The sequence below is a fragment of the Terrapene carolina genome, unplaced genomic scaffold (assembly GCF_002925995.2).
Source record: "Terrapene carolina triunguis isolate 2854851 unplaced genomic scaffold, T_m_triunguis-2.0 Scaffold66, whole genome shotgun sequence".
Lineage (NCBI taxonomy): Eukaryota > Metazoa > Chordata > Testudines > Emydidae > Terrapene > Terrapene triunguis.
The window spans coordinates 81,752,965-81,769,088 of record NW_020664417.1 but is presented as its reverse complement, the minus strand read 5'-3'; the positions used below and the strand labels follow the sequence as shown (position 1 = coordinate 81,769,088).

General features: G+C 42.9%; 1 protein-coding gene across 2 annotated transcripts in view; it reads right to left on the bottom strand.

Moving 5' to 3' along the window:
- SORCS2 (sortilin related VPS10 domain containing receptor 2) overlaps positions 1-16,124 on the bottom strand; it is an 808,645-nt gene that overhangs the window by 41,979 nt on the left and 750,542 nt on the right. For both annotated transcript variants that reach the window (XM_026648060.1, XM_026648061.1), the window contains exon 15: positions 724-844. In XM_026648060.1, coding sequence (XP_026503845.1) covers positions 724-844 — 121 coding nt within the window. The remainder of the gene's footprint in view (positions 1-723; positions 845-16,124) is intronic.

Below are 16,124 nucleotides of genomic sequence, written 5' to 3'. Positions count from 1 at the left end.
TAAAGAAAGAGGCACAGATAGAGAAAAGGGAATAAATTCACAGGGAGGAGAGTAAAAATAACAATGACAGTGAGCATCATGACTAACAGGGATATATCTCGTTTAATCCAAAAGGATCACAAAGTGGTCTATACAAACAATACACTATAAAGGGAATACTACAGAGAATGTAGTTGCCAAAAATTAAATTTTGCCAGGATACTGGGATAAACATAGCATTAATGCATTAGTACAGAACTGTATTGCCCAAAACAACTGGACTCTAATACATGATTAGTCCACTGAGATTCTGGAATTACTTCTGGTGCTTTACATAAGAGTAGAGTGCCTGGTTGAGAAGTTGGCAGAACATGTAACTGCATGTTCAAATTGCTTCAATCAGTGAGATGGGTTTTAATTTCCAGTGTGTGTCTAACTTTTCACAATCCAGCACGACCACCTATTACTGTGGCAAGTAATTAAGTATACTTCCTCCTTCTCCAGCCCAGTTTAGGTAATAAAAGAAACACAAACTCTATCTCCTGTACAATGACTAAGCCATTCTGAAGTCACTGATAAAAACAGCAATGGACTATTTTCATCCTTCTGAAAATCACTCTGGGGTTGTCAAAGCTGAGTGCTGACATCCACACTCATTAGTGAATGTTTATGCAGTACAATGAATATCAAAGCATTACATAAGCGCTACGTATTATTAATACAAGATCGTTGTGTGTCCAGTACCTGTAGATCTGTGAGGTCCCAAGATTCATAGTCATCTTCTGTGCACTCCCTAGGGAAAGATGGTCTGAAGTCTACTTTCACCAGCTCCCAGTCTGAACGATAACTGATGTGTCCAAAGACTCTGAACAGAAAGCGAAAGTAAAAACCTTGTGGAAAAGCAGCATCACACTTCACAGATTTCTAATTATTATTTTTATTCACTTTCCCCCACTATTTACAGTGCCCTCTGCTGAAAAAAAAGTGCTGTTTCTTAATTTATCTGCGCTTCCCCCCACCCCTGCTTTTGATATATATTTTCAGGAGATCTCTATGGGGGGAAAACATCTGTCAATTGTCTACTGAACCCTAAGAAACGGTATTGCTAATTTATTAAAGAACTATTTTTTCCAGTAAACTATTCTGGGATTGATGTAGAAATATACATGATTTTAATGAGGGCCTGACATTTTAATTTATTATCCCCTTTATGGTCGACATATTTTGAGTTTCTGCAATAAGATAAGAGAGGTTGAGTGTTAGTCATTAGAGAAGTGGAATGGGAGTCAGGACTGGTGGGTTCAATTTCCAACTCCACCACTCATTCATTATGTGACCTTGATGCAAGTTCCTTAGTCTGTCTGTGCCTTACCTTACCTAGCCATAAAATGGTAATATTACTATTGATCAACCTCACAGGGATTTTGTGAGGTTCAATTAGTTAATGATTTGTAATGTAGTCTTAGATTTGGGATAAGTGTAAAGCATGTATTATTGTTCATAATTATTTTTCATCAGTGCATTGCATGAAGAAATTCTGACTCCTGTCCCTAAAGTGTTACATCTAAAGGCTCAGTACCCCCATAAGCCGCAGTAAAGACAGCCCAAAATAGTCAATTTCCTTCTAAGCAAAATGGGAACTTTATTAGAGTTTAAAAACTGGCCTGTGCTTTCAAAGCAGTCACAATGTCCAAAGTGAGGCCATTTATTTCCAAAACAAAATGAGTAAGTATGACATCCAGCAAAAAATTAGCAAGGATAAGGACTCTATTTGGGTAAAAGTATCTGTGCTCTGAATTAAAGCCTCATTCAGTCTCATGTGGCTTAATTGCCAAAGAATTTAAGTCTGATTCTGAAGTGAACAGTTTCTGTTCAGTGCTTCCACAGAGCTCCTATTCCAGACTCTGGCAGCATCCCCGGACTACTTTACTCCTTTTGTTGTGCCCATAAGTTTGTCCAAGTCCACAGTTGAACCATGAGGTAAATAGAAGATGGGAGGATTTGGGGCCTGCATCCTCTGGGCACTGCAGAGTTCTGTTACATGTGACCTCCTGTCCCCCGGACCTTAGAAGAGGTAGAACTAAGTTAGGAACAATGATGGGGGAATGGTGGATCTGCAGATTCACCATTGCACATGGATTGCTTCTGTAGATTATGGGCACAAAGGTCTGAGGGCTCCAAGAGGGGTTGTGGTATGGCTCCACAGGCTAAAGCAGTGGTGGGCAACGTGCGGCCGGTCAGGGTAATCCACGGGTGGGCCGCCAGACAGTTTGTTTACATTTGCACGGCTGCCTGCAGCTCCCTGTGGCCACAGTTTACCGTTCCCGGCCAATGGGAGCTGCGGGAAGCGGTGGCCAGCATGTCCCTGTGGCCTGCGCCGCTTCTCACAACTCCCATTGGCCGGGAACGGCAAACTGCGGCCACTGAGAGCTGCGGGCGGCCGTGCAAATGTAAACAAACTGGTGGCCCGCCCGCGGATTACCCTGATGGGCCGCGTGCTGTCCGTGGGCCGCAAGTTGCCCACCACTGGGCTAAAGATTCGTGGAGGATTTGTTCCCTCTTCATTTATAATTCCACATTTGCTATTCAGGCCCAGTGCAGAGATGTGGATTTTGCCCATGCTGTTACATTATAATGATAGAGCTGTGCATACTCGCGAAAAACTTTGCCGTAACACACGAGGGGGGGATATCACTGTCTCACTGGCAAATACCAAAGTCCCTCATTAAACAGAAACATGCATTCCTCCAGTTTGCCTATTTTACTCCTTTTTATAATATATAGCCAGGCTCTGGGATCTGAGCAGTTAGATGACCTGTCTTCTATCCTCTTTCCTCTAACTGTGCCCCAAAGAACCAGGAGTGGCTCAGAGGTAGAAGCAACATATACAAAATCTCAAAAATGTTGTGGGACCAATGTGGGTATTATCCTAAAGTTATGGCATCCATTTTTCTCAGGATGTAGATTGCTCATCAGGATCTACAGGATTCACTCCTTTGTAGCTCAGTTTGACAAGGGAGCCATAGTCTGCTATATGCTGATATTCATATGGGAGTTACATACTCTAGATAATGACTACCTAGGTAGTCTCATGGTTTTCCACAGTGTCTACTGCAGTATGACTTGCTGGGCTGGCAGGCATGAAGTGCCTTTTGCCATGTTAGATATCTGTTCTTTTTTTCATGCAAAGTACTAAAATAATGCAGACTTCATGTTCTGCTAATGCAGCTATCTGCCTCTGTGACTCCTTCCTAAGCAGTTTGTCACCTGGGCAATATGGAACCTTTCAATCTGTTCATATTTTCCTTTTTTTGACACAGGTGCCAAGAAGTGTGATCAAGTGCATGGTTCCAATGCCTCACTGCTGACTCAGAAAAAAGGATTTCCTACAGAACAAATACATTTTCAATATTATTCACACTATCCCTCTACTTCCTTCTATGCCCAGAACCTTCATTTGTTGATGGTGACCAGGTACAGCAAGTAGGTACACTGTCAACCTAGCATACAAACATTGGTGTGAGCAGGTAATGTCCATGAGCTTTGTTGAGGTGGAGGTCAGAGATCCCATTCAAGAACATTCAGGCTACTGGACTATTCATAATGGATGCTTATGTTTCACAGGGGTGCCATGGTCCAGCTCTGACATAAATGGAGGTTACTTTACTGTTACTTCATTGTGTAGTCCCTATCTGTATTCCACATGTGGGTATGCTTGCATTCCATGTACCTGAGATTAGAGATTTGTTGAAAGCAGTGTCCGTTGTTCCACACCTGCAGAGTTGTTTTCCTTGTGTTCTGAAATAAGGGTATAAGTGGCAGTGTGAACTGATGCCTCTCCAGTCCCTCTTCTCACCATGAATCAGATAAGATTTGCAGCAGAGGGGAAGGAGAGTGGGTCGTGGAATACAGATAGGGATGACATATCTCAAAGAACTTCTAGTTACAGGTAAGTAACGTTCATTTCTTCTTCAAGAGCAGAAAAGTACAAGCTTGAGATCCAACTGTGGTGTTGGTTTCATTATCAGCTGGAAGGCTCCAGTGAAGCCTTTCAGGAATCAGAGGGTTGTTGGGTGAGAAAAAACAGTATAGTCATCCACTGAAGGACAGAAGGCACTAATTCTTGCTAGTTGGACATGCAGTGAATTAACAGAAAATGCAACTTCCTGAGGTGAAGGATGCAGTCTAGGATAGCAGGAGTACTCTCCGTCTCTGAGGACAAATGGTTCTTTTGCATCTAAGTGGAGAAATGTTTCCATTTAGCCAAATAGCATTTCCTGGTTGACTCTTACCCGCTTTGATTAAGAATGGATTGAACGGTCTCTGAACATGAACTCTCCAAGTCTGATGTCCATCTAAATACCAGGCTGTGAGGCAGAGAGGGCCTGGTTTGGGGTGTCTAGTCTTGCCATTTTCCTGGGTCACCAGTTCCAGGAAGGATCACATGGCAATGGGAGGGTAGATTGATATCCACATCAACTCTGGGAACCAGAATTGTCTGGGCCACTTGGGTGTGATGAGAATGACTCTAGCTTTGTTGTGGTGAATCTTTCACGGCACCTGGAGCAGTAGTAGAATGGGAGGAAAGGCATACCTCAGGTGGTCTGTCCAGAATAATAGAAGGGCATCACCGTTAGATCCCTGCCCAGACCTGTTCTGGAGAAATAATGGATGAATTTCTTGTTTGTCTGTGAGTCAAACAGGTCCTAGGATGGCATTCCCTATTGGTGAAAATCTTTTTCAGGATGGAACTGTGTAACTCCCATTTGTGGTCTGTGGAGAAGTGTCTGCTGATTGTCCTCCAGAGAATTCTGTGCACCTGGTAGGTATGTGGTCAAGAGTGTTTTGCAGTTTCTAATGCACCCATTCCATAAGTTGGCTGCCTCTACACACAGAGAAGGGATCTTGCTCCACCCGGTTTGTTTATGTAGAATACACTCATTATGTTATCTAATATTACCTGGATATGGTGGGACCAAATAAGTGGACGGAGTGCATTGCAGGCTAGGGGGACTGCTCTCAGCTCTAATAGATAGATATGCAACCTGGAGGGTCCATCTGGGATCCTCATCCTATGCGGGATGCATCCATGATAATGGTCACATTTAGTGTGGGTGCAATGAAAGATTCCCACATGCACTTGCTGTGGACAAGAGAACAGCCACATGCACTTGCTGTGGACAAGAGAACAGCCTTGGCAGGAACTGTTACCTTCATGTTCATGTTGTCTCTGTCTGGAGAGTAAACAGATCAGAGTTAGACCTACAGATAATGGAGATGGAGCCTGGCAAACGGAGTTACTTAAGTACACCAGGTCATGTGTCCTAGTAGGGAAAGACAGACCTTGACGATGGTTTGAGGACTGAAAGTGACTTTTCTTTTCAAGTTGTTCATGGCATGGAATCTCTCTATAGGTCGGTAGGCCACGGCTGAGATCAAATCTAGGGTCACCTCTATAAAGTATATAGTGCTTGTGGGAGTCAAAGTGGTCTTTTCTTTGTTGATGCAGACTCCCAAGGATGCCAAGAGACTGAATAAAAATATGGTTGCTGATTGGACTTCCTGTCTGGATTTGCCCATTAGCAGCCAACTGTCTGGGTGTGGGAACATGGTGTAACCATGTTGTCTCACCTCAGCTGCCACTACTGAGAAGACCTTTGTGAAGACCCAGGGCGCTGTGGCTAGTCCAAACAGAAGTACTCTGAACTAGTAGTGTTCTTGTCTTACCAGAAACCCAAGGAACCTTCTGTGGGCACTGATGAATGTCTACACAAAAATAAGCACCTTTCATGTCAAGAGCCACAACCCACCTGGCCTCTTCTAAGGAGTAGGTTATTGATCCCCACATAATCATTCAGAATTTTCACTTGTAAATAAAAACATTTAACTGTTGGAAGATACAGAATGGGTCGCCCACCTCCATTTTTATGGGAATTACAAAGTAGAACCTCTTTCTTGGTGGTGATGAAGCACTTGCTCTATGGTCCCTTACTGAAGGACAGAAACCACCTCCTGATGGAGAATTTCCTAGTGAGAGTGGTCCCTAAAAAGGGGCTGAGGAGGGGATTAGCGAGGGGGAGAGGAGAGAAACTTGATAGCATAGCTGAAGTGAATGAATTTCAGTACCCACTTGTCTGTTGTTATTGCCCTCCAATTGTGCACAAAGAGGGTGAGATGATCACCAAAGGTTTGGGGGACAGTATGTAATGGCATCAATGGAGGTACATTGTTCTTGAATGTCCCATCAAAATGAACACCTTGGTGACCGGTGGGGTTGAGCAGCAGCAGATGAGATGGAGGAAGTGGGGTATTTGGGGGTTGGACCCTCTGCTGTTTATGTGATGGTTCGTAAGGGCACTGGTGATAAAATGCCTGGGGGCTGGGTTTGTAAGTTTGCTTGAGGTGTTTCCTCTTTGGTGCCGGGGTGTAAATGTCCAGGGAATGGAGGATTATCCAAGAGTTGTTAAGGGAATGAAATGACTCATTGATCTTCTCACTGAAGAGATTAGACTCAGCCAGGGTAAATCCTCAATAGTATTCTGAACCTCCCAGGGAAACCCCAAAGAGTGAAGCCACAATTTGGACCTCATGACAGTGGCTGGGGCAATGGCTCTAGATGCAGTACATGCTGCATCCACTGCTGCCTGTGGCAATGTCTTAGCCATCAGCTTGCTTTCATTGATGAGGGGTTGGAATCAGGACCTGTCCTCCTGGGAAAGTTTATCTCGGAATGCCACAAATTTAGTGTAATTTGTGAAATAATATTTCACTAACAGGGCCTGATAGTTAGCAATTTTGTATTGGAGGCTTGTAGATGAAAATACCTTCTTCCCCAAAAGGTCAAGGTGTTTATCACCCTTGTTAGATGGGTTGACATGGAGTCCTGTAATCTGGATTGCTCTGTGGCTGCCTGTACTACCAAGGAATTAGGTGCTGGGTGGGTAAACAGGAACTCTGCCCCTTTCGCTGGAACAAAATAATGCTTTCCCACCCTTTTTGGGTTGGAGCACAGGAGGCAGGAGTATGCCACACTGGGCTAGTCAGTTCCATAATGGCCGTGTTCACTGGGAGAGCCATGTTGCTAGGGCTAGAGGGTTGAAGGATGTCCAGGAGTCTATGCTGCATGTCACAGACTCCCTCAAGAGAGATCTGTTGCAGCCCTCTGTAAAAGCTCCTGGCATTGACTGTGGGGATAGGGATAATTGGTGGCGATGGGGATAATTGAGCAATAGCTTCATTAGGTGAAGAGGATGATACACCCGTTGGAACCATCAGATCTGCCTCCACCACATACTCTGATGGAGCCTGTTGGTACTGGCTAGGGAAGGCGGTTGCTGCGATTCCTGCATGGTGTCTAGTATATGGATTCCATGGTCCCAATTAAGGCCGATATGAGGAGATAATGAGCTGTGGGGGCCCTCAAAGCATTGGGTTTCAAAGGTCCTTTGGTTGTCATGTCTGAAAGGAGGATGGCTCCAAGTTCTCCTAAAGGTTTTGTTCAGACTGGTCTCTCTCAAAGGGGGGCAGGCTCATCCAGAACATGAGCTGATTTCTGCATCAGAGTAATCTAATGTTTTACTGGAAGTGCCGAAGGAAGAATGCTCTGACTTGTAGATGTAGTGGAGTTTCCTCTGATTGATTCCTCTAAATGGTTTCCTCTGTTGTACCGATGTCTCTGAGGAGGACCAGACCTGATAGAAAAGGGGATTGCAAGTACAGTAAAGCAAAAATACCCCTCAGGAAGTAAAGGTCTCAGTTCATCCCTGTGTTTGGGGAGTACGGGCGGTTGGTACAGATAGATTCCATGCATCAGAAGGCAGATCCATCATCGGCTGAAGTTGGTACCATGGAAGGGAAGTCCAGCATGGTACTCCTGGATGGAGCTGTTGGACATATCTTCACTGCTATAGATCAACATCCATAAAAAGCACCTTTCAAGATCCACAGGCCCTACACATGCCTATCACAACATGTGGTATACCTCACCCAGTGCATTAAATGCACCAACAACAACTATATGGGTGAAACCAGATAATCACTACACTCCCGAATGAACTCACACAGGAAAATGATAAAACACAAAAACACCACATATATCACCTGTGGGTGAACACTTTTCACATCTGACCCATCAGTCCTCAGCCTCAAAGGAAACTTGCACAACACTTTCAAAAAATGAAGCTGGGAGCTTAAATTCATAACTTTGCTAGACACTAAACATCATGGTCTTAATAAAGACACTGGATTTATTGCTTATGACAACAATCTGTAATCCACTACCCCCCTTTTTGTCCTGGGACTCCAGGAAGGTTAGGGGCCACTTCATCTTGAATTGTCCCTTACAATACGTTCCAACTACTTATGCTAAACTATATGATTGATCTTGTATTTAGCTGTGACACTCTAAGTACCTTTTCAGACCTGAAGAAGAGCTCTGTGTAGCTTGAAAGTTTGTCTCTCTTATCAATAGAAATTGGTCTGATTAAAGATATTACCTCACTTGCCCCATCTATTTATAAACTATTAAAACAGTGAAACTACTAGGACTTTAAAACTATGTACTATTGATCGATCGATGTCCTGAAAGAACAAGGATCACTGTGAACACTGAGAATTCTGACTCAGACAGTAAGTAGGTGACACTGTAATAAAATGTGGGTTCATAAATACAGATGCTACATTTATTAAGTAATCCACATAGATGTAACATGGGCAGTAGATCTGACTCCCTTCGGTGCCAAAATTACAGACCTCCACTATATGAATTAAAGGAGAATTTCTATTAGCTAACAGGAGTGACAGGACCTACGATCTTCCCAGCAGGCCACCTGCTCAAAGGAGAAACATAGATGCACATGGGGGCTGGTTTGATTCCATCTAGTTAAGATCAATATTAGATAAAACACCGCAAGCACATCACATGTTCAACCTTCCCCATGGTAAAGTATAACTCATCCTTGAGCTTCTGGGGTTCACATGTCCCAATCTGTAACAATCCATGGCTTCATATATTCAATAGAGGAAAACATGATCACCTATTAAAATAACCACATCCAGCCTTGGCGAGAGACATCATGGGCCAGATTTTCAAAACAGCTCAGCACCCAGTGGGCATCCACCCTACTGAGCTGCTTTCAAGATTTGGCCCCATGAGTCCTGTTATCTATATCTATAACAAACTGCTAACACCAGAGTTAAACTAAAGGTGCATTCTCTAGAAGAAAGAAATGAAGACACTCTCTAAACGGGATCCCAAGAAAACCAACATCAGATCCTTCATTTTTGGCCTATCACAAAACCAATAATAATCTAATTGCTCACGTGCAAAATATTTATGTTCAATAAAATCATATGAGGGAAAAATGGAATGGTGGAGACAGTGTAAGTGATGATTATAAGATAAATACCAAGATGATATTAATTCATTAGCTAGTAAAACATTCTACTTGATTAATTGGATTTCATTAGAAAGCCATCAAATCAATTCTGTAGTAACCATGAAAGATGGTGCCGACATAAATAATTTTTGAAAGAAATTCCAATTACCTTAGAAATTCATTTACTTATATTTGCTAGAATTTGGGATACATAAATTTAAATTCAGTGTTCCAGTTGCCATAACAACTTAATACATTTGTACCAAGTTCATTTATGCGCACATCATTTTTTAATTTGATTGCATCATTTGGTGGCTAAGACAGGATTAATGTAGTTTTTAAGCTAACTCATTTAAACTTTGTTCTTGAGGGATGCTGGCTATTTCTGTCTCTGATAAGGCTCGTAATCAGGGGGAACTAATTTAACAGGAATTAAATAGAATGATATTTTCTTACACTTATTTTCTCTACAGCAGAGACTCTACAGAAGAGACTCTTATTTCACATTAATAATAATACTATCACTTCTTTAGGACTTTCCATCTGAACTTGAACCACCTTACTGAAGGTATGTCATTTACTTAAATGTATACAAGCACCTCAGAATACTCCTTAGTTACAGGGAAGTACTTATTTTTTTAGTTTACATAGTAGAAACGGAGGAACAGACTGGTTAAGCAACTTTCCTAAGATTCCCTAGTAAATATGGGACAGAGCTCGGAAAAGGACCCATACTCCCATAGTTGTTATTCAATCACCTCACTTGGTTTCCTCTTGCTCTTCAGATTTCTGATTGAATCATAAGAAAAAACAACATTATATGCTGTGCTGATCATAAAACATTCTCAAGTATTCAAAGCTTTTCCAAGGTTCGAAGGGAGTCTTCAGCTGGAGTTTGGCATTTAGTCCCCTTCAATAGACCCTTGAAAATCTGCGGATATCCGCTTTATATCCACAGAGGTCCGCGGACCATGTTTGCGGATTGTGGATCAGATGTGGATACAAATTTTGTATCTGTGCAGGCTCTACCCTTCAAGTCCTATGAAACTCCCTGCCTAAATCACTTGCAAAATGGATAGCAAAGTCTTCATTTAAATGGATGCATCCATGGAAATAAATTATGCTGCAAAGTGTGATTAGGGATTTGCTCATGATAACAGGGCTTCCTTTCCTGCATTAAATATATTAGCTACGACTGGGACTGTCTGAGGACTTACTGTCTCAGGAAAATATGTTTTAAACTGTTTCACATTTCAGCAATTATTATTCTGGGGCTAATGCAATTTCAGAATCAGTATTTAACCAGATATATGGCCAGCTTGACATATTTTATGATGGGTATGAAATCCCTTTTTGGGACTCCAACATAAGAGTAGAGAGATCACAGGCTACATTCACTTAGAGTGTGGGTGTCACCATAATGTAGCCAAAGCAACTACAGCAATATATGATCAAATGGATTAAAAGCCCAGTTAGGATTTAAATAAAACATGTAATTATTTTTATTTTAGATCAAGATTCCTAATTCCCAGCCCATCTCCACTGTTTGGTTGATATAGGAACTAGAAGGGGAATGTTCTCCTGAAACAGGAAATAGTACATTGTAGCATCACACACTGAACTGATACAGACTTGGATAATTGTGAAGAGTTCCACGTCACAAAGGAATAGCTACAGCCTGTAAGCAGCATATTGGGCCACTGCTACCACATGGGAAGGGCAGTTGACCCATTAAGAATCCCAAATTGTGTCCCCTAAATAGAGGCAGCAGCCACAAATCTAGTCAGTTCCTCCAAATGTTTCCCTCTAATATGTAACCCACTAATATCACTGCTATCTTGTCTGGATCAAGCTTACACTAGCTTGTTTTCATCCAAGATCCTGCTTCCACTAGGGTCTATGAAAGCTGAGTTTAATGAAAGAGAGGCAACTAAATATCAACTCTGATAGTACTGCAGTCCAAAGAGCTCACGACCTCCCTCAGCAAACATATAATCATGTTAAAAATCAGGAGTGACAGGATGGAACCTTGCAAGACCCCAGCAAAGAACTCTGTAGGAAGATGAGCAGTTGCTGATATCTAACATCGTGGTGCTTCAATGTATGAAGGAATAGAATCCCTGTAAGGAAACTCCCTTCAGGAAATCCCTACATCTGGCCTGTGACAGGGTGTATCAACCTCTCCCTCTTGGCCAAGGAGGCCAAGCCACCTCGGCTCTGCTGGGGATGCTCCAACTGGAGACAGGCTATAAAAAGCAGCAGAGCAGCTCAGTTTGGGCTGACCACCGGCGAGGAAAGAGGTGTGCTGCTGATACTCCTGGGGGAGGACTGCCTGCATTCCAGGAAGTGGAGGCCAACCAGAGATGAACCCCAACGCGCAGGCTCGGGACGCCACAGAGAGGGGAGAGGCTGCGGAGACCCAGAGATGGCAAAATGCAGAGTGTCAGGTAGGAAGTGACCCAGGGAAACTTGCTGGGGAAGCGGTTGTAGAACCAGAGACAGGCTCAGCGTGTTTCAGTAGGATCCCCGCCGAGCAGGTGGCAGCAGGGCCGGCTTTAGGCCGATTTCCCTGATTCCCTGGAATTGGGCCCCGTGGGTAAGAGGGCCCCGCGCCTTAGGCTCACCCGGCGGGGGTCCACTCTGGCGGCATTTCGGCGGCGGCGGGGGGGGTGTCTTCGGCGGCATTTCGGCGGCGGGGGGTCCTTCCGTGCTGCGGAAGACGCGGAGCGGACCCCCTGCCGCTGAAGTGCCACCGAAGATCCGGACCATGGAATTGGGCCCCGCAGGTCCTAAAGCCGGCCCTGGGTGGCAGGCAACCCCACCACCGACGGGGCGCTGGTTTGGGACCTGGGCGGGCCAACGTCCCCTATCCTGGCCACCACCCACCCCGGTGTGGTGGCCCAGCTCACTAGCACTATTGACTCTGGCCACTAGGCCACACCGCCCTGATAGCAGGGGCCATATTATTGACTCTGACCACTAGGCTGCACTGCCCTGATAACCAGGGCCATATTACTGACTCTGGATGCTAGGCCACACTGCCCTGATCGCAAGAGTCGCATCACTGACTAAGGCCACAGGGCCACGCAGCCCCGTGACCGTGGACAATCCTATAGATGCTATTGCGGGGCTGTAATGCACCCCGCCCACACCCCAAAGGGTGGCGGGTGTATCAACCCCGTGACATGGCCCAACAAGTAGGTCCCGAAGTCCTTGTCGCCTGCTCTATCAAAGATGCCACAGATACCAGGGCTATATTGCAATCCTAACTAAACTAGGCTTTGGGGTACAATAATGTATATTGTTTATGTTATTTAAAAAAAAAACAGGTTTGAAACCTTCCCTATGTAAGCTGCTTACTTCTAAGACAGTTGTCAGTATTTCACTGATACATAAAATTCCTCCTTTTTCCACTAAGTGGGGCCATTACTCAACTCAGTGCTAATAAGTACAAGACAGACTTCCCCCCCTTCCAATGCAATATACTGTAAAGTATAACATTATGTAGTAGTAATTTTCACTTTTTAAGAGCTTAAGACAAAATAAAAATGACTGTATTGGAGTATGTGTTATTTTAAATAAACTTACTGTACTGATTTCATTTAATTCAGAAAAAAACCCTAACAAACCCTCACTGAATTAACAATAAATGCTGAAATGTGGTTCTTTACTTACAGAACTCTAATACAAGATAACTGCATATTGATTTCTACATGGCACAGGTTCTCTCCACAATATATATACTTCACAGTGCTCAAAACTTCTAGCTACATCAAAAGTAGAACAGAGTGGAATGCATATTTTTTGTCATTTGCATGTATCTATTTTGGATATGGTTCGAGAGATGGTTTAATGTTTTAAGATTTAGATATAAAATACAGGTTCAAGTCACAGCCAAAGTTGGCTCAGTCCAACCCCTGTCCTCCCTAAGAAGAACTCTGTGTAACTCAAAAGCTTGTCTCTTTCACCAACATAAGTTGGTCCAAAAAAGATATTACCTCACCCACCTTGTCTCTCCAACCTCCTTAGGTAGATAAACAAAATACACTGGGTTTGTGATTGTTTCTTCCATTAAAGAACTATTCCTACCTTTGCTTTCAGTGGGGCACAGACTCGGGATCTTATTGGGTCCAATGATGCCTTTTTCCATAATGTTTATTGTGTATCTATCTTTTGGATGAAATCTTAAAAGCCGAGGGGGAAATCCTGACCCTATTTAATTCAATGCGACTTTTGCCACTAACTTCAATGAGGCCAGGATTTTGCCCTGGGATTGTATCTGCTCTGTGTATACCTACAAGATCCCATGACATTTTTTGAAGGAACATGCATTAGCCCTGGAAAGCTTGACCAAAATGTACCCTCCCCACACACACTGTTGCACACCCACCACTGGTTATTGCCCTCCTACACCAGAGGTGGTTACATCTCTTGTGATGTATGCAGAGTACATTGATCCTGCAGTCTTTACTTGGACAAAATTCCTATTGATGGTGTGGAGGAGGGAACAGACCCCCAAAACACAATTAGAATTTTGTTCAAGTAAGAGATGCAGAAGCAGTTCCCTAGTTTGTAATGTGCTTTGGGGATCCCTCATAATGGAAGATACTATAATCAATTTGCTATCAGTGCCATGATTATTACTATGTACCAATTTGTCTTGTCAGCAGAAAACTCAGCCTCTGTCTCATACCATGGAAGAGGTGGAAGATATTTTTCTACAGAAAAGTATACCAGTGGATGACATTTCTCAGAAGAAGCAAGTTACTGTAAAAATCAATCACTGACCCGAAAAGTGTGAGGTTTTAAAGGGAGGATCTGAGATACTTACACTACGGGTAGGTCCACATGGCAATTGAAGGCATGATTGAGCTTGTAGAGGCATACCTGTGCTAGCTTTAGTTTAGCTAGCACAGCTCAAAGTAGCAGTGAAGCCGCAGCAGTGCAGATTTCAGTGTGGACTGCACAGGCTTGCCCAGAACTCTGCGTACATACTCCTGATCCTAGCCCACTTCTATCTTCAGCCAAACCAGCTAGACGAAAGTTAGTACAGGTACACCCACCTGAGCTGCAATCACATCTCCAGTTGCACCGTAGCCATGTCCTTAGTCAGGAAGTATAACAGAACGTTTTTAACATGAAATCAAACAGGACAACAGTGGGCAGGCAAGGGCACTCATGGGGGGAGAGGGGGAAATGTGTTAAGCATTAGGCAGGTGAGGTAAGCAAGTTGAAATAACTACAACTAGCAACATATTTTGCAGGTTTTCTTCCCTTTAATTCATACAAAATTGGCGAATATGGCACAGTGTTTCAAATCTTGTAAGGACTAGAGGGTGGTAGTCCTACTCACTTTGAATAGTAACTCACTCCACTTCCAGTGACTTCACTAGGACTGCTTGTGCAGTAAGGTGCTACTAAACTGCAGTACAAGTATGAGAATCTGATCCCCAGTTCCACAGTTCAGAAGATAATGATGATAACTTTGCTCATGAATCTATGTATCTTAGATCAGAGCTATAGGTATCTTACATATTTTGGAGGGCCTATTTTTAACATGTTGCATGTTTTAGAGGATTTGCAGTGCCCCACACACTCCATTATGTAAAGATTAAAACAAAAAAGTGGCATAATCTCATGGAAGTCCACTTGCCCTTATGGCATGAAAAAAACTGTCCAAATGGTCATCATAGGCCCTTATTCATTGGTTTTGTATGAACAAGTGGAAAATCTCTTGCAATCACTCTTGAATTGTTACAAAAATGTTTCAAATGAGAAATGTTAAATTAAGCAAGGTAAGCAATTCATGTTCAATAGTTTCCATCATATTTGCCACGGACCCTAAACCCAGAGTGCTGTGTGTGGATCATCCCACAGAAAGTGCCAACAATTATTTTGATAAGAACTTAGATCAAGGTGATTGTATATCTCTACAGATCAAATGATACAAACAAAAAAATCTATAAGAGATGCTGAAATAGAACATGCCAGGTTTTCCAAGGGCATGTTAGCCAAACAACTTCAGGCAAGTGTAAAAACTAAGAAATAACTGGCAAATGGAGGAGTTATTTCTACTCTCAGAAAGTGACAAACACAGGGGGAAAAAACCATTGTATTGGAATGAGTTACTGATTTAACAGAGAGATACACAAAATGCTAAGAAAGAAATAACTGAAGAAGCTTTCCATCATCTATATTAAACCAGAACCAGATGCAAGTGCCATATGAAATTATATCTGTATAATATTTTATATATATAATGTTTTATCATTTTGATTCACAGTTGGATTAGCTATCTTTCTATTTTAGGGTTTTATATTGCTGCCCATAACCGCAGTATCTGAGTGCCTTCCATATAAAATCAATAACAATAGCAAAGTTCCTAATGGACTTAATGGGATCTCTGGCTCTCCTTCCTTTTTGGGGAAAAAAACTCTACTTGGGGTGGTTTAATACTTGGGTTTATTTTGATGCGGGGAAGAGAGGGAGTTCAGTGGATGGAGGTGTCTATGTTAGGATTTAAGTGAAAATTTAAATATGGAGTTCCAGCTTCAATGTCCAATGATAGAGCAACATGGTGCCCCTTCTTACAAACACTTATAGAGGCTGGGACCACTGGGAAGGCAGCATGTTCAGTCCCTGGAAGAGTGGCACTATGTGTCACTTCCCAGCATTCTCTCATATTATGTCAACTGGAACAGTCATATTAATTAGCTGTGGACAGAGCTGTGCTCAGGTCCTTGGAATATAGGATAAAACTGGATCTCT